The 18,534-nt window shown below is 43.3% G+C and overlaps 1 protein-coding gene across 1 annotated transcript in view; it reads right to left on the bottom strand.

Annotated features, from left to right (window-relative positions):
* The window catches only part of CSMD2 (CUB and Sushi multiple domains 2), a 649,885-nt gene that overhangs the window by 46,475 nt on the left and 584,876 nt on the right, over positions 1–18,534 (bottom strand). Inside the window, exons 50-54 of the mRNA XM_015134762.3 lie at positions 15,233–15,418; positions 14,258–14,452; positions 12,108–12,281; positions 10,331–10,504; positions 1,014–1,187 (exon numbers count right to left, since the gene is read on the bottom strand). Coding sequence (XP_014990248.3) covers positions 1,014–1,187; positions 10,331–10,504; positions 12,108–12,281; positions 14,258–14,452; positions 15,233–15,418 — 903 coding nt within the window. The remainder of the gene's footprint in view (positions 1–1,013; positions 1,188–10,330; positions 10,505–12,107; positions 12,282–14,257; positions 14,453–15,232; positions 15,419–18,534) is intronic.

Here is an 18,534-nt window from a genome sequence, read left to right as displayed (position 1 = left end):
CCCACAGCAAAGCTTGTCAATTGTAAAACTGATGCATTTCAACTGACTTGAACAGGGTTGGGCTCTTTTGAAAATGGTTTTAATCACTTTTATGAGTATTTCAGGGACACATTAATATCCTGAGGGATATATTTGACTTTAAAATCTTAAAAGTGTTTCCAAAGCAGTTTAACTCAAAATCAGGATAAGATTTTAGAATAATGACAATATTATTCATAACCCATGACTATATTTTTCTTTCCAAACATCTTCAAATCCATTATCTTACCTGAGTCTCAAACTCATCATATGAAGTGGGCAGGAAGGTATTTAAAAAAAATCTTTGATAAGCCTTTAAGGATTTTTACTCTTGATGAACCTCTCTGAGGCTTCACTGCCGTCAAAAGCCTCTAAAAATGTTAGAAGCTATTTCCTAAATACTCCAAATGGAGCCAGGACATTCTCTATACTGTCTGCTTTTTGAGTCTTTGGCTTCCTCTCTGTGTATTTTCCCCCAGCCCTCACCCCCTTTATCTCAACTCTTAGGCTCTCTGCTTTTTAATCCTCTACTTTTTCATCAAGAATGGGGATCTCTTAAGTGTGGTTCCAAGGGAGCCACAGCAGCCATTTTGCAACCACACGGAAAGACCAAGATATTGCTCCCGATCTCATGGAGCGGCATAGAAATAATAGTACTTCTAGATTTCCTGTTTATGTGAGAAAAATAAACCTCTGTTAAAAAATAATGGGGCTTTATATGATAATGATACATTATTTGTTCAATGAAATGTACAGAAGAAGACCTGAAAGATAAAACGAACTTTTGCTTTCCTTGTATAACCCATGATGATGAAATTTTATGTGGCTCTATCTAAAGGTTGAGAAAGTCCTCATTTATGACCCTTGTCTGCTCCATCTTCCCTATCTGGGTCAGCATGATGCCAGAACAAATTCACCGGCTTCTTTTTCTGAGCTACAGAACCACATATGGCAGAGATGGTGGGGAGTAGAGTGGGAGAGAAAGGGTGACTCACTTCTGCAGGTGGGCAGCATGTCACTCCATTGCCCGCTGGACAGGCATTGGGACCGAGCAGCCCCTTCAGCCATATACCCAGGGTTGCAAACAAACTTGACCACATCATTGAGGTTAAACTGGTTGCCCTGAGTGAGGCCGTTGACAGGGTTGCCTGGGTGTCCACAAGTAATTGCTGCAACCAAAACAGAAGATATGTAAGCCCTCCTACGATTCCACACCCCTCAAAATTTATCCACCTCTCACCTGGCATCTCTTACACACATCAGTGAAGTTCAGCCCTAAGTCTAACTTCACTCTCTTTTGCTGTAAAACCTTTATAAACTGAAATTGTCAGGGGAACATTCTGCCTCCTTGAAGATATGTCTGTAGCTTGGACAACCTGAGATCAATCATTCTATGACTTCCCATAGCGTGTTAGGCCTGGACTGTGGTTCTCTGTGGTCTGAGTGGTCAGTGCTATCTTATTTTCCTTGCCTCTGATGCCTTCAGCCCCCCAGATCCATTCTTAATTGCTGAGTATACTGATGGCCAACCGTCAGCTGATTTAGGCCCATCCTCCTTCCTGAGTCAACCTTGTAGAACCAGAGTGAATACTAACCAAGCCTGGTGTAGAGTTCAGTCACCCTGTTAGACCAATGGCCCAGGTAAACTGGGGAAACAGAGCTGCTGTTTGGAGAGAACCCACTACCTCCCATTCCTTCCATGGGAAGGGAGTTCAGTCAGTGCACTTTGATCTGTGCAACTTGGGAAGAATGAGCTGGTATGTTTGACTCAGCATCCCTTCTTCTTCTAGGGACCTAGTTATCTGCAGGGAGCAATGTTCTCGGCTGCTCTCAGCTGTTGAGGAGGCAGGTTATCCCCAACATTGCAGGGCTGCACGCCCCACTGCAGTGTTACCTCTGTGGGGGGATGAATCCATCTCATTCTGGGTTCATATAGCAGCCTCCATATTACTCTCGCATTAAGCTCCATTTTCCAACTTAGCCTTTATTAGTGAGCGAGGTAATATTTGGGCCTCCACCTAACACTCTGTTTTGTTTAACATTTTGCTCAGACATGAGCAGGGAAGAGAAGAGGAATGTGGTATTCGCAGGTCACCACCTTTATCCCCATATCCCTCAGATTCCCCCTTCCTCCCAGTGGTACAGTTCACTCCACTCGGCTGCACTGGCCTCTTGGAGGTTTCATGAATATACAAAGCAAGTTCCTGCCCCAGGGCCTTTGCACTTGCTGTCTTCTCTGCCTAGGACATTGTTCCTGCAGATATCCCTTAACTCCTGCCCTCCTCTTCTCAGGTCTCTCCTCAAATTAACCATGTCAGTGAGGCCTTCCCTTAGTCCCCAGTGGGCCAGCATGGCCAGTACTTCCAGGTCCCTTGCTCTGCTCAACCTCTCTCCATAGCACTGTCACCAACCAACACACCATAGCACTTCTGTATTCGTTTATTACTTATCAACCTTCAGCTGAATGCAAACTCCTTGAGGTCAGGGACTTTGTTTTGCTTATTCCTACACCCTCGGTGTATGTACCAGTGCCTGACATTCAGCAGGAGCGTGATAAATATCTGCTGAGTGATTCAGCAAATGAGTAAGCGCATGGATTGATGGATGCTTGGGTTTCTGCTTTGATCCTTAGCCCTTAGATCCATTTTGTCCCTGCCTGGCACCCTGGTCTCCTGGGGTTGAACTCCCATCTGAGGCTTTTGCCAGGCCTCTCGCTTTGTTCTGGGTTTTAATTTGTGGGAAGATGAGGAACCATAAGGGATGTTCTCTTTGCCCAATACTTAAATCCATGAGGATCCCACCTAAGACCCAAATGGTGATAACTGGTGATGGGGGTGTAAGATGAGGAAGCACCAGTCTTTGCTGTGGCCAGATCTGGTGTTTTCTGGGCTAGTTCTCTTTTGTAAATCTCAGTAGTAGCAACCCTGACTCCAGTGGAGGGAACCAGGAAGAACAGGGGACAGGCTGTTAGTGGACCACATGGGTTCAAAGCAGCCTGGCATGGTGAGATGAGAATGAGCTATGAAGGCCAGCAGACCAGGATTTCCAGCTCAGCTCTGCCCCTTCCTGACTTTGGGTCTAAGGATAACTCACTTTGAGGCTTGGTTTCTATAGCTGCAAAGTAAGAATTTTGATATGTATTTCACACGGTTGCTTTGAAAATAGATTCAATTCACATAATTATTTGTAATCAAATGTCTGCTGAGTGCCTTTTATGAGCTAGGTACTCTGCTATGGAGTGGAATATACAAAGAAGAACATGAAATGTTCTCTGACCTCAGGAAGCTCATTTCACAGACTTGCAGGTGGGCAGGCAGGGAAGTGGCTGTTAAACCCAGTGGGCTGGTGCTGAGATAGAGCCCAGTGTAGAGGAGTGTCTTTTACCCTCCTTTGGGGAGAGAGTGGGTCAAAGAGGGTCCCACAGGGAGTGGCATGAGGTCTGATCTGGATCTCAGGGGTGAGTAGGGCTTTGCCAGGTCAAGAAGGTTGTGGGAGAGCAGTGATAAGCATCGCAGCATCTGTGAACCCCTGAAATTATATGCAAGGCACTGGGTGTTTGCAGCCAGCTCGGGAGAGGGTCCATTACTTTCACCAGATTTGGAAAAGGTCGTGATGCCTCTTCTCTGAAGGTAGAAATAACTCATATAAAGAGAGAGAAGAGCATTGAGGATTAAACCCTTTGGGAATACCACTTTTTGAAGGGCAGATGTTAAAGAAAAAACCTATAGGAAACCAAGGAGGGATCAAAAAAGTAGTAAAGCAAAAAGCTCTACAGGAGGTGGCACTGTCATAGAGCCAAGAGCCTCAAGAATGGTCAGAGATCCCTGATAGATCAAATAAGATAAAGATGAAAAAGTGTCCATCGGATTCATCAATAGGACCATTGGTGACTTGCAAGTGTCCTCTGCCTGGTTCAGGCTCTTACCCACTGCTTCCCACATATTCCCAAGCCATAGGCCCTACACCAGAATAAGCAGGAGAAGAAGCTGCTGCCACCAGGTGCCATCTCTGGTGCCCCTGTATAAGTTCTTCATGTTCTCTTTAGGTCCCAGGCTTTCTGGCTGCTTGAAAGTTTTGGCTGGCACTTCTCAGATTCCTGCTCTGCAGCTCTTGGGTAGCAGAGGCTCTGAGCACTCTAGAACATGGCATAGGACCAGAGGTCCTATTGACTGGGATGGAATTTCTTTCTGGATAGAGCAGAGAAGTGGTCTTTGCTGCTAATGAGGGGAGAGGTGGAGGCAATTAGTGTAGGCAACTCTCTCAAGCAGCATGGCCATGTGATGGTTAATTTCATGTGTCAGCTTGGTTAGGCTGTGATACCTAGACATATGGCCAAATGTTAGTTCACATTATTCTAGATGTTTCTGTGAAGGCATGTTTTAGAGGAGATAACATTTCAATTAGGAGGCTTTGAGTGAAATAGATTATGAGGACCTCCATAATGTGGGTGGGCCTCATCCAAGCAGTTGAAGGACTCAAGAGAAAAGGCAGCCTGCCATCCCTGGAAGAAGAGGGAATTCGGTTAGCAGCCTGCCTTCAGACTTGAACTGTGATTCTTTCCTGGGTCTCCAGCCTGCCAGCCTATGCTGGTGATTTTGGACTTTCCAGCCTCCACAACTGTGTGAGTTAATTCCTTAAAATAAGTCGCACTCTCTCTCTAGACACACCTCCTATTGGTTTTGTTTCTCTGGAGGACCCTGAACTAATACAGGCTGCCATGGGCAGAAGAATAAGGCATCATTAGGAGGAAAGTAGAGGTCCTGATGAGGCTTGAGCGCTTAATAGGCTTTTGAGCACATTTCGGGACAATTCGACCTAGTTTCTTAAGGGCAGAGATGATGTATGACACATTCAGTTCATACTAATCCTCAACACCTAACACAGGGTCTGGCATGTAGTAGATGCTAAGAAAATCGTTATTGAATATGGTCTTAGAAGCTGAGGGAAACAGAAAGGGAAGGTCCATGGTAACACAGGAGAGGATTAAGAATAGATTAAGCTTGGCTGGGCGCGGTGGCTCACGCCTGTAATCCCAGCACTTTGGGAGGCTGAGGCAGATAGATCACGAGGTCAGGAGATCGAGACTATCCTGGCTAACACGGTGAAACCCCGTCTCTACTAAAAATACAAAAAATTAGCTGGGCGTGGTAGTGGGCACCTGTAGTTCCAGCTACTCAGGAGGCTGAGACAGGAAAATGGCGTGAACCCGGGATGTGGTGGTTGCAGTGAGCCGAGATCACACCACTGCACTCCAGCCTGGGCGACAGAGCAAGACTCCATCTCAAAAAAAAAAAAAAAAAAAAAAAAAAAAAAAAAAAAAGGGAATAGACTAAGTTCACTAAGGAAGGCAGGAGGGAAGCAGATCCAGAGACTGGTGGAAGGATTAGCTGTGGGCTGGGAGAGAGATTCTTCAACTGAGGTGGGAGAGAAGGGGCAAGGATGGATGTACACACACAGTAGATGTGTGGGTGGGGAAGCTGAAAGTAGGAGAATCTATTGTCTGATGGCTTCTATCATCTCTGCAGAATAGAAAGTGATATTATATGATTAGCTAACAATTGTTGGGGCTTGCAGTCACTGTCTCACTTAATCCTCACAACCCTATGAAGTAGGGACCACCATTATACCCACAGAAAACAGAATTTCAGAGGACTCAAGAGATTTGTTCAAGGGTCACAGTTTCTAAATGGCTCATCTGAGTTTTGAACCCAGCTTCTCTGGTTCCAGGCCATCTTAACTATTTAACTTAGTTATTTGCTGAGAATGTAGGTAGCGGGGATGGAATATAAGTCTTCAGAAAGGAGGCAGAATTGTGAAACAGCTGTGTGGAGAAAGGACAAGGGAGCTGACTGAGGAAATGAAGAGAACAGCTGGAAAGTTTTGAGAGTCTGGTTGACATTGGAAACCTTGACTTTATAGGTACTGGCAGCTAACACAGTGCCTAGCGCAGAATAAACACTTACAAATATTTGTTCTTTTATTCTTGCTTTCCTCCTCCAGATAATTGCCAAACCTCTGTGCTCCAAGAGAGAATGGGGCTTAGTGCAAGAGATCCTGGATTTTGTGACGTGATGGTGGCAGCATTACTACCACCGCTATCATCATCATCATCATCATCATCATCATCACACGACAACAGCAGCAGCAGCAGCAGCAACTGCTGCTTAACATCTGGATCAGGCACTGGTCTAACCATCTTATGTGTATTAATTTATTTAATGCTCCCAGTAGTCTTTGAGGTGCCTGCTTTTTACAGGTGACAAGACTGAGACCTAGTGAGGTACACCGACCTACCTAGCGTTACATAGCCACAGGAGAGCCGGTGGTAGAGCTGAGATGTAAACCCAGGCAATCTGGGTCCACACCTGAGTGCCTAACTACTTCACTCACTGCCTTTGAATATGGTCCAATCTAACATTCAATGTCTTTAGGCCAGGCAGACATTCTCCATCCAGACCCCGACAGTCTATTATTTATTACCTAAATCTCTCTGTATACATTGTGCACCAATTTGCTGAGGGCATCTGCATGTTCTTCTTCTGGGTGAAACTAAATATGTTTTATTTAGACACATCTGAAAGAGTGACTGAATATAGATGAATTATAGATGAATCTTTATTTTTTATTTTATTTATTTATTTATTTTTGAGATGGAGTCTTGCTCTGTCGCCCAGGCTGGAGTGCAGTAGCGCTATCTCGGCTCACTGCAAGCTCCGCCTCCTGGGTTCATGCCATTCTGCTGCCTCAGCCTCCCAAGTAGCTGGGACTACAGGTGTCTACCACCACACGCAGCTAATTTTTCTATATATATATTTTTTTAATAGAGATGGGGTTTCACCGTGTTAGCCAGGATGGTCTCAATCTCTGACCTTGTGATCTGCCCACCTTGGTCTCCCAAAGTACTGGGATTACAGGCGTAAGCCACCGCGCCCGGCCTATTTTTTATTATTTTTGGGATGGGGTCTCATTATGTTGCCCAGGCTTGTTTCAAATTCCCGGGCTCAACTGATCCTCCAACCTCAGCCTCCTGAATAGCGGGGACCACAAGCACAAGCTACCATATCCGGCTTGGGTCTTGCTTTCTGTAAACCTTAAGAAGTTATTAAGACTAATTTCATGCACTGTTTTTTGAGAAGTTCTCTTTTTTTTTTTTTTTTTTTTTTTTTGAGACAGAGTCTGGCTCTGTCACCCAGGCTGGAGTGCAGTGGCGCGATCTCGGCTCACTGCAAGCTCCGCCTCCCGGGTTTACGCCATTCTCCTGCCTCAGCCTCCCAAGTAGCTGGGACTACAGGCGCCCGCCACCTCGCCCGGCTAGTTTTTTGTATTTTTTAGTAGAGACGGGGTTTCACCGTGTTAGCCAGGATGGTCTCGATCTCCTGACCTCGTGATCCGCCCGTCTCGGCCTCCCAAAGTGCTGGGATTACAGGCTTGAGCCACTGCGCCCGGCCAAGTTCTCATTATTTTATGGCCCTATCCCATATATAAAAAAACCAAAAGAAGAAAAATTAAAATTAAAAACCTGCCTTACAAAAATTAAGAAGGAAAACTTGCGCTTTACATAAGGGCTCACTTTAGGGAAATTCAAAAAGTGAAGAATTTTCCAAATTACTTCCAGGGAGCTGAGCATAACAATGGTTGCCTAAATCAAAAAAATGCAGATTAACCAGAAGAACAAATAATAGAAAACCCAGGCCTGCAGCCTAACTAGAAGCCAGAGAGTGCTACAAACTTTAAATTATATGTAAGTAGAGAAATACACGCTAAGCCCAGGCAGAGTTACTTCTCATGGTTCTGTTGCAAGCTTTTGTGGAGAGCAAGACTGGATGAGAAAGAGAAGAGAGGAACAGGTGAAGGGCTTAACACTGATCTAAAATCACCTCCAGAAGGAGAAAATCCATCTTATGTATGAATATATAGAAAACAAATCTTTGCATGTCAATGTATAACCACAGAAAAGGGACATAAAAGTGTGTGTGATTCTCCCCCATTGCTTCTGGAAGAAAAGAAAGTGACATCCTCTGAGTGATAAAGGGAATAAGAAGCAATGATGGGAAAACCTGGGGTTCTGCAAGACAAAAGAAAAACACTCAAACAAAAATGAAGGACACACAACCTCTTCCTTACCACACACAAAGCTTTATATTAAAACAAACAAACAAACAAAAGGCAAATATCCAAGAGAATCAAAACGAGATAAAGAAGTAAAAATGATCAGAGAGGAAGACTTTGTAACACTGACAGAAGAGGGTACTACTAAACCACATTAAAGCCACAAAATGAATAGAAAACATCAACCTAAATGTATAGGAAGCTACTTTAAGAAACAAATAGGAAAGAATTCAAGCATTTCATCTGATGAAAACCTCCTCACCAAAAACAAAACATGTGAAGCATAAGAAAACTGTAGCAGCATTCTAAACTGAACTAAATATTCTCAAATAAGCATCTGGAGATATTTTAAAAAACACCATGAAAATCAGAAAATCAAAAACTAACAAGCACAAATGGACAAAAGGTGGAAGAAAATAAAAGATAACTGATGGTATGCTTTAAAGAGATAGAAGAAAAAGACAAAACCATCTGGGAAATGAAGACTAAATTATAAGAGGTCCAAGAAAGAATATTCTCAAATGATAATTTAATAAGAGTTACTGAAGAAAGTCAGGCAAAAACCAAGGGAATTATAATGAGATAAAGAGGTGAAAATAATGAGAGAGAGGCTGAGAGAGAAGATAGGCAAAGAAGATTCAACATACACATAATCAGAGCTGATGAAGAAGAAAGAAAAATAGTGGGAAACAAAGCAATACCAGTGTTTAAAACCGTAATCCAAGAAAAGTCTTTGGAAATAAAGAAAGACCTGAATCTATATATTCAAAGACCCACAGAATATCTGGGGAAATTGTCTTGGAATAATTAACTCTGAAGCATGTCCTAGTAAAAATACTAGACTTTAGGATGTAGGGAAAAATAATCAGGAACCTCAAAAAATCACCAAATAACCTGCAAGAAAAGTAGAATTAAACTAATATTATAATTCCAAAAGTCAAATACGTAGAAACAGAGAGTAGAATGGTGGTTACCAGGGGTGGAGAAGTGGGGGAAATGGGAAATGGCAAAATTAAGACCAAACATGTCAGTCATATTAATATATGTGAATGAGTTTAACTAACCAACTAAAAGAAAAAGATGGTTAAGTTAGCTCATAAGGCAATTTATGCTGCATACAAGAATCACACCTAAGAGAATCAGAAGGCTAAAATAAATGGTCAAAGGTGTATCAGGCAAAAGAATTAAAGCAGGGGTTGTAAGCCTAATATCAAGCAAAGTACAATTCAAGCTAACAAATATTAAAAGTGACAAAAAAAGTCATCTTTAAAGGCTAAAAACCACAATGTGCAATGGAGATATTAGTTATGAGTATCTATGCACCAAATAACACAGCAACCATCTTTATAGGACAGAAACTACAGGAAGTGCAAGGAAAAATAGAAACACACTAATAATAGAAAACTTTAAGCACATCTCTCAGAATAAAACAGATTGAGTGGGTGAAAAGTAAGAATGTAGAGGACATAGACAACATAATCAATCAGATATATCTCATGAATATATAAATAAAACATGACATCCTAATATCCTTTCTTCTCAAGTGCACATGGGACATTCGTAACAATTGACCAACTATTAAGTTAGTAAGTTTTCACAAAGAAAGCTTCAGTAAATTCTGTGAAGTAGAAATATTATATACAATGCCATAAAATTAGAAATGAATAATATAATGAAAACAAAAAGGGCCTTCCACCTAGAAACAAATCCTTCTATTAAAAATTTTCTATGTAAAAGGAGAAATCAATACCAAAATTACAGAATTTCTAATAAATAATAAACATTTATTATTAGACTCTATAGGATACAATTAAAGCAGTGATGAGAGAAAATGTCATAGTCTTAAGCACTTATAGCAATAAAACTCAATAGAAATGAAAGAATGAAACTAAATGAATTAAATTTCCACTCAAAAGCTAGAAAATGAACAAAAATGTAAAACCAAAAGAAATCACAAGGAAGGAAATAATAAAGGTGAAAACAGTGATTAATCACGCAGAGAATGGAAAACATTAAATCAACAATGATTTCAGTTTTGAAAAAAAATTAGCAATTTTATATATATATAATTATTTTATTTTTATTTTATATATATATATATATATATATATATATAACCCTCTAGCTAATCTAATTAAGAGAGAGGGAGAAAGTCATTTTGAATCTGAGCCCCATGACTAGGGAGAGTGGATGACATACTTACGCACACAGAAAGGGGTCTTGCCCGACCAGTGATGATCCTGCTGGCAGATGCGCACAGACATGCCGATCAGGCGGAAGCCAGCATTGCACTGGTACACCACACTGCCCCGGTAGCTGTAGTTCTCCCCATTGATGTGTCCGTTGACGATGGGCTCAGGAGTCCCACAGTGTCCAGCTTTGATGAGGGATGGGGAAGAGAGTACATCAAAGAGGAGCTTATAGAAAATGGAGTGGAGCTTGGTCTGGGTGGCGAGAGACAGGGAGGGTGGGGAAAAGGACCAACTATCCCGTAACTCCTCACTTTTCCCACCTCTCCCTGAGAGTAGCAATCTAGGGGTGACTTCAGGAACCCTCGACATGACAAAAATAGTGTTGAGGACTTGACACCCCAAATCCCAAGGTTGTATCCCAAATGGCCACTCACTTCTGAGCTTCAGTTTCTGTGTCTACACAGGTGTGTGCAAAATGATCACTGTTACCTCCCTGCCTCCAGGATCATCCCCCTCTTTTTCTTACTAACCAGATACAAAAAAGCCTTCTGTAAAAAACAAACAACCCCCCTCCAAAAACCCAAACTCAAGAGCATCTTTTTTTTTTTTTTTTTTCTTTTTGAGACAGGGTCTTACTCTGTCTCCTAGGCTAGAGTGCAGTGGCTCGATCTTGGCTCACTGCAACCTCCACCTCCTAGGTTCAAGGGATTCTCCTGCCTTAGCCTCCCGAGTAGCTGGGACTACAGGCATGCATCACCACACCTAGAAGTTTTTGTATTTTTAGTAGAAACGGGGTTTCACCGTGATGGCCAGGATGGTCTCAAACTCCTGGCCTCAAGTGATCCACCCGCCTTGGCCTTCCAAAGTGCTGGGATTAAAGGCATGAGCCACCATACCCAGCCCAGGCATCTTGTTTTTCACTGAGCATCTACTGCATGGAGGGCACCACTGTCTACATCAAGGCAATCAAAACCCGGCTGTGTTGAAACAACTATGTAAAAACAGATGGTTTGGCTAAATTCATATTTCCTTCCTTCTCCTTAAGTAGCACCTAGATGAGTTCTTTTTATTATACGGGATTTGGGTAGAGTATATTCCTGGCATTTCCGCCAGCTTCCTTTGGCTCTCTGTGGAAATAACCTGTGACTGCTTTCTTAATGGGCCTGGGACAGTGGCAAGACCGCACTGTTCACCCCAGGACAGACCATCCAATCTATCCTATTAGGTTTATGTGGCTGGGGCCCTCTGTTAGACTCTAGGGGTCCAAGAAAGGCGTGAGAGGAGACAGAACCATAGAACCATGGGTGGATTAGCCATGGAGGAAATGATAACTTTGTCCTTTGGAAACCAGGTTGTTTTATGTTTCTGTCATTTGCTTAGTATATATGTATAGATCTATATGTTGTGTGTAAAATTTGCTAATAGATAATATAAAAGGTATTTTAGGTGTGTTACAGGAATATGTCTACAAGTTTTCAAAAAATGGAGACTAAGGCTTTACTCATTATTCAAAGGCCAATAGGAAGGAATTGCCTTTCTAACCAGAATGAGAACCCCTCAAAGGCTTGTCTCTTTAGATCTGAAGTTCTTCTCATTCTTTTGGGTGGCCCGGGATAAGCTATTCCAGGGTTTTAGTCATGCCTAATGCCCAATAGTTGGTGTTTGCATTAAGCATTTTATGTCAGTAGGTGAAATAATACTGTTCAAAGACTGGATCCCAGCTTTGGAAAGATCTAATCTATCTCGTGGAGAAAAACTGGGCAGGATAGGCCTGGAGAGGCCACTTACCAAGGCAGCGGACTTCAGAGCCACTCCAGAGCCCATTGGCCATGCACTCACGCACCCTGGAGCCCACCAGCGTGTATCCGGAATTGCAGGAGAAGATGGCTGTTGCCCCGTAGACAGACAGTGTTCCGATGCGGTGGCCATTGGGGGGAACCGGGAGCTCTCCACAGGAGATGACTAAAAGGATCACAAGATGCTCAGTAAGCCAGCCCCAAGAGGAGGGACATGGCTGCTTCTGCTTAGCAAAAACCGTGACAAAAATAAGACCTGTTCAAACTTACTCTGCTGGAATTTCTGACCAGAATATGGGTTGTGATGCTGACTTGTTTGATGTGGCACCTCAACTGGAGGTGTCTCCAGAAGCCCCCTAAGGCTGTTTAAAATGCCTGGTTCCACTGCAGGTGCCTGACTCACCAGCTTTGGAGACAAGGCCCTGGCCTGTGTAATTTTTTAATCCTCCTCAGGTGGCTGAGATTAGGTTAGGAAGAGATGGCGATTCTGTGGTATGCTCCTTAGTGCCCTGGGCAGACATTGCTAACCAATTTCCTTGCCCTTCTTTTCTGAGCCCAGCAGCAGCCTCACACTCTTTGTCAACAGAGCACTGCTGAGAGCCTCTGGCTGAGGTATGAGGTGAGGCCTAATTGCCAAGGCTGCACTGAAATGTGAGTGACTGCATTGTAGTGAGGCTGTCAAACGTTTGGGACTACTCTGCCACACATGTGGTTACATCCCACTGTGTGGTCTGCACCACAGCGTGTAAAGACAACAGTGTCTTGAATCACAGACATTGGCTTTTTTTGTTTTTTTTTTGAAATGGAGTCTTGTACTGTAGTCCAGGCAGTGGCACAGTCTCGGCTCCCTGCAACATCTGCCTCCTAGGTTCAAACAATTCTTTTGCCTCAGCCTCCCAAGTAGCTGGGATTACAGGTGGGCACCACCATGCTGGCTAATTTTTTTTTTTTTTTTTTAGTAGAGACAGGGTTTCACCATGCCAGTCAGGCTGGTCTCAAACTCCTGACCTCAAGTGATCCACCCACTTCAGCCTCTCAAATGCTGGGATCTATGCCCAACCTGGATCACAGGCATTGGAAGATACCATTCCTCCTTCCTCCCAGTCTCAAACTCCCACTTCTCACTGACCACTTCCTTCTACCTCTTTATAATCACTTGCTTCCTCTATGACATCTGCATTGGTCACATATGAGCATGTCCCTGTTGTAGTGCATGCTGCGGTGAGCCACTCAGAGCCCCTTTTAGGACTGAGGGACTTATTTCCCCAGCTGCTGGCAAACAACCCTTGGCTGGCAGCCCTTTTCAGATTGCTGTGGTTGAAGAGTCCACCCACCTAGGAAGGTCATGTCCCTTTCCTAGGCCAGCCTGCATCCAGTGGCTGGTCAGTGTGGCAGTATAACAGTTCCCTTGCTCCAACTTGTAACAATTCTGAGGGGTCATCCCAGCTGCAGAGCTCCCGGGGGGGGGGGTGAGCCGAGGCTTTCACGAATACTGCATCAGAGCTCAATTCTCCTTCTGCCCAGTCCTGCTTCCTTCCCTCCTTTCCTTTCCCTTCTGTAGGTGGTGTTCTCAAGAGCACCCCTAATAAGCCTGTCTCAGAGTGTCTTCCCATAGATTCTGACCTTTGAAACTGTATTAAAGGACTGAAGAAAAACAACTGACAATGGAGAAGGCAGGCAGGTTTAGGTGACCAGTCTCCTGTGTTACCCTCATTCCTCCTATATACACTCCCATTTGAGGTCTTATCACACCACATTATCATTGCTTCTTTATGTGTCTGCCTCTCCGGTAGAGTATAAAGTCCATGTGGGCAGAAACCAAAACCTTTTATCTTCATACCTCTACAGTGTCTGGCATATAGTAAGAGCCTAATGAATATTAAAGAAATGAATTAGTGGATGCTCATCTGGAGAAAGGCAGCTTTTGATAAGATGAGAAGATGCTAAGAAATACTTCCATAAAGGAGTAAAGGAGTAAGCATTTTCCCAGCTCCTGATTCTACTAGATGAGAGTCTAAAAAGCAGTACACTGCAATCCCTGGTGATACCCCCTTTTCCCCCACCCCAGTTCACCTCATGCATGAGACAGCTTAGGTAGGAGGGACTCTGCCAAACTTGCCCACCCTCTCTTCCTGGGCTTACTTCGGCAGGTGGGCGTAGAGTCCCCGAGACTCCATTTGCCATTGGCCTGACAGCGGATGACCCTTTGGCCAGTATAGTAGTAGCCAGGGTCACAGATGAGCATCAGCTGAGCCTGGAACTGATACTGTGTCTCAAAGATAAGCCTCCATCGGCCATGCTCCACGCTGATGCTACTGACATCAGGACAGGTCACAGCTGGGGGAAATGAGGAACAAAGAGGAGGATTAATTACTTGATTAATTGTGGAAGACCTTGCAAGACCCCAGATCAAGGGACTTGGAGACCTTAATGCAATAATGAAGAATCCAGGAATCTTCAGTTCTCAGGCAGGTTTGGTAAATGAACAGAGTGGGTTGAGTGGGGGATGTGGCTAACTGGGAAGTACAGTTCTGCCAAAAAATTAAAAATTAAAAAACAGAAATAGTACTCAGTCATGGTTGATTATTGAATGTTCGAGTTACATTTGGTTAGATTTTCATTTTTCAAGAGAAGACAGAAATCTGGATTTTAATGAAAATTTCTTGATTTTAAAAGATCGTGGAGTAATTCAAAATCTGTTTAAAAGCACTGTGTAGGCCAAAAAACCAAACCAAACAAAAACCTCTGTCTTTGGACCAGACATAGCTGAGGAGGTCACCATTTTGTGATCTGGCCTAAAAGTTGTTGTTTTAGAGCTTTGGAATCAAGGGACACTCATGCAAACTTTCTGACAGGTTTTCCATCTAAAAGGGAGTAGACCAGGCCATTCCTAAGTTCCATGGTGGTTTGTGGAAACATCTTAGGGCACAATGGTCATCAATGCTGAGAGCAGTTTCAGCAACTGCCTCCTCTTCTGAAATCCCCCAGCCTCCATGCCCATTTTTTTTTTTTTTTCTTTTTCCTCATTATTGTGCTTTTAGCTTGCTCCTTGTAGGAATCTTTCCAGCTGCCCATCTAGCCCTTCCTTACACCCGCCTCCATTGCCCAAGGACTCACGGATACACTGTGGGGGGACATTGTGGTTGCTCCATAGGCCTGTGTCCAGACACTCTGCAGCGGCCTCAGCGCCTGCCTGGAGGTGGTAGCCTTCACTGCAGCTGTACACGGCTTTGGTTCCCACTGTGTACTCCTTGCCAAACACCAGTCCATTCTTGGGGGCCTCAGGAAGCCCACAGGAAAGAGCTAGCAAAAGGAAAACAATGTCATGAGCATTTCTGGTTTAAGATGGTATTCTAAAAAACTATTTTTATCCTTCCTCCCCTCTCAAGGTCCCAATAAAACTGTAGTAAAAACTAATAAAAAGGTAAAGTCTCATAATAAAAAAGAAAATGGGAGGATCATCATCAGAGGAGTGGTTTTTTGTTGTTGTTGTTGTTGTTTTGTTCATTTGTTTGGAAGAAAGGAATAAAGATAGAAGTGCAAAGAAGCTGTAGCTCAAAATATATGGGAGGGAGCCTCAGGGTGAAACCAGTTCTCCGCCATCTGTTCCCACAAACATGGTGTAGAGACATTCAAGTATTTACTCTCCAAACAAAAGAGAGAATTTTCTTTTCCACTGAAGGGGAACTCCCTTAGAATGAATTAGGGCTGCTATGGTGGGAGTTGGCATCCCCGAGGAAAGCTCTTTTAATTATAGGATTTATGGTCTTTTGGCCTAAAGGCTGTCCCATTGCCTACTCAGGTCTGCCACATACTCAACTCAACTTCTCATTGATAGGAGAGACTTAGTGGACCAAGATATCTGTATATAAAAACAACAAAGGTAATCCACATCTCCTATCTGAAAAAATCAACCTGGCCCTTATTTTTAAAATACAATCAAGGATCATATATATGAAGAAAATCAGCAGTGTGAACAAGACAAACCAAGATAAGGTTTAAAATAAACGTCCCCTTAGGAAACAGAGTTAATTCAGGAAACGGAAGATATATAATCTTTAAACTTTTGATCAGTAGTATCCTGATAAAGTCAAGGTGACATGTGGTACTCATAAAATAAAATCAGTGTGCTCTGAAGGAAAAAACAAAACAAAACAAAACAAAACAAAAAACAAGGAAAAGTTCTTTGAAATGAAAAATGTGATTGCCCAAATAAGCATTAAAGGATTGGAGATTAAAAGTAAATTTCTCAGAATATATTAAAAAAAGAGACCAAAAATGAGATAAAAGGACTGAAAACACAGAAGATCAATCCTCAATATAGGAGGTCCAGCATCCAACTGTTCAGAGCTCCAAAAAGAGAGATCACAAAAAGTGGAAGGGACGGAATTATCATAGATGAAAATTTCTCAGAGCTGAAGAGAGACACAAGTCTTCAGATGGAAAGGGAGCCAAAGGAATGCAAAAAGAATCACTCATAGATTCACCATCATGGAATTTTGTGTATCTAAGAAGTCCAGAGACACACAGGCATTCCTCCAAGTTCCTAGAAAGAGAGGAAAAAAAGACATAACTGTGAAGGAATGAGAATCAAACTGGCATAAGACTTCCCATCAACAACACTGAGTGTTCAAAGATAATGGAACAAAGCTTTAAACTTCTGAAGAAAATGATTTGTAAACTAGAATTTTACCTAGTCAACTGACCAAGCATGTGTGAAGGCAAAAAGATAGATACTTTCAGACGTGTAAAGTCTCAGAAAGTGTACCCCTCATGAACCCTTTCTTAAGAATTTACTTAAGGATATATATACCCCATGAAAAAGAGGGTGAAAACCAAGAAAGGACAAGATATGGGATATAAAAAATGACAGAACTAACTCACGAATACAAATAAAAGGAATCTCAAAGGGACAACTCAGGGGAGAAATGTCTGCAGCAACATGGCCAGGGTTATTATTTTATAAGGAGTAGGGTTGACATTATGTTTATAGGAGGAATAGGAATTACTTAGGCAAGAGTAGACTGTTTGGTCTTTGAAAGAAAGTAATACTTATAAATCATCCTTGCCCTTTGATAGCTCAGGGGGTATTACAGATGGAAAGATTGATCTACCAAAGTACCCACTACTGCCTCCATCCACTATCCCCTCTGACAACTAGTCTAGAGCTCAGAACTTTTTTGTTCAGAGCCAGAATAAGCTTGGGCAGAGTCCCATTGAGATCGCCTAACAAGATGCTTGATGCTATAACAATTTCCAGAACCAATAGGAGGCATCAGGCTGGGGCTCCATTATGAATGGGGGAGGGTAGACTGTTCAGAGGGAGAGAAGTTGGAATACCAAGATGGAAGAAGGGTCTAGGCGTGGGACTCTCCAGAAGAGGAGGATCAGGAACACAGAAGGAATGAGAAATGAGAGAGTGTTTAAACATGACACTCTTAATGACTAAACAGAAAGGCTGTGAGCTCCTTCAGTGGAACTAGGTTAGCCAAGCTGTCATATCTGATCAACTACCTGCCCAGCTTCCTTGAATCCTTTGGGAAGAAATACTTGGATCTCCACTGGTGTCTTGTATGGAGAGTCAACCCAGGGAGGGCAGTGAAGGAAGTGGGCAGCAGCCACTTCTCACGGTCCCTGGCTTGGCCTTGCTCTTGTAGATAACTAAGGGGACAGAAGATAATACTCCAGCCTGAGATACTAAAAGCCTGTGTCTCATGATCTCCATGCCAAAATGCAGTCCCCCAAACCAGGTGGTAAGAGGGACATTTCCTGTGAGTAGGAGGGGAGGGGATATAATCACAAAGTATTTGAGGCTTGTGGTGGAATGAGATCTCTGAGGGAGAGAGACACGGAGTGAGAGAATGGGCTGGAGAAGGAGAGAGAAGGCATTAGGAGGCATAGAGTCTCTAAAGGAGGAGTGAAAAAATCATGGGTTGGAAGCAGCAGTAGAGAAGTGGAAGAATGCCAGGCCCTTCCTGGCGCAGAATTCTGAGGGAAGTAGGAGGTGGGTGGAGGCGGATTAACACTCCACTTGAAAGGGCCACAGTATACGTGCTCTCAGAGGACAGCCATGGTCTCCATGGAGGGAGGAAGTGAAGACAGCCAGCTGGGTAGGGACAGAGCATGTATGCTTGCTGGCCATGGAACTAGGATTCCAGAGAACGCAGTGGGAGGCTCAGAGGAAGGGCGTCAGTGGGAGGCACAGGGTGGAGACAGGAGAAGACATGCACAGTAGTATGGGGATGGGTCAGCTGAAGCCTGGGGGAGGCCTAATTTTGGGTGGTGATGTAAGGTAACAGAAATGAGAGACTTGGTAGGTTCCAACTGGTGCTCTGGAAAAAAGACTTGTCCGTGTTAATGCAGTCAGAGATGCAGAGACCAAAGCCAAATGCCATTTGCCATTTGTGGACAGCCAGTTC

This window comes from Macaca mulatta, chromosome 1, assembly GCF_049350105.2.
Source record: "Macaca mulatta isolate MMU2019108-1 chromosome 1, T2T-MMU8v2.0, whole genome shotgun sequence".
In the NCBI taxonomy this organism is placed as follows: domain Eukaryota; kingdom Metazoa; phylum Chordata; class Mammalia; order Primates; family Cercopithecidae; genus Macaca; species Macaca mulatta.
This window is presented reverse-complemented; position numbering and strand designations above follow the sequence as displayed.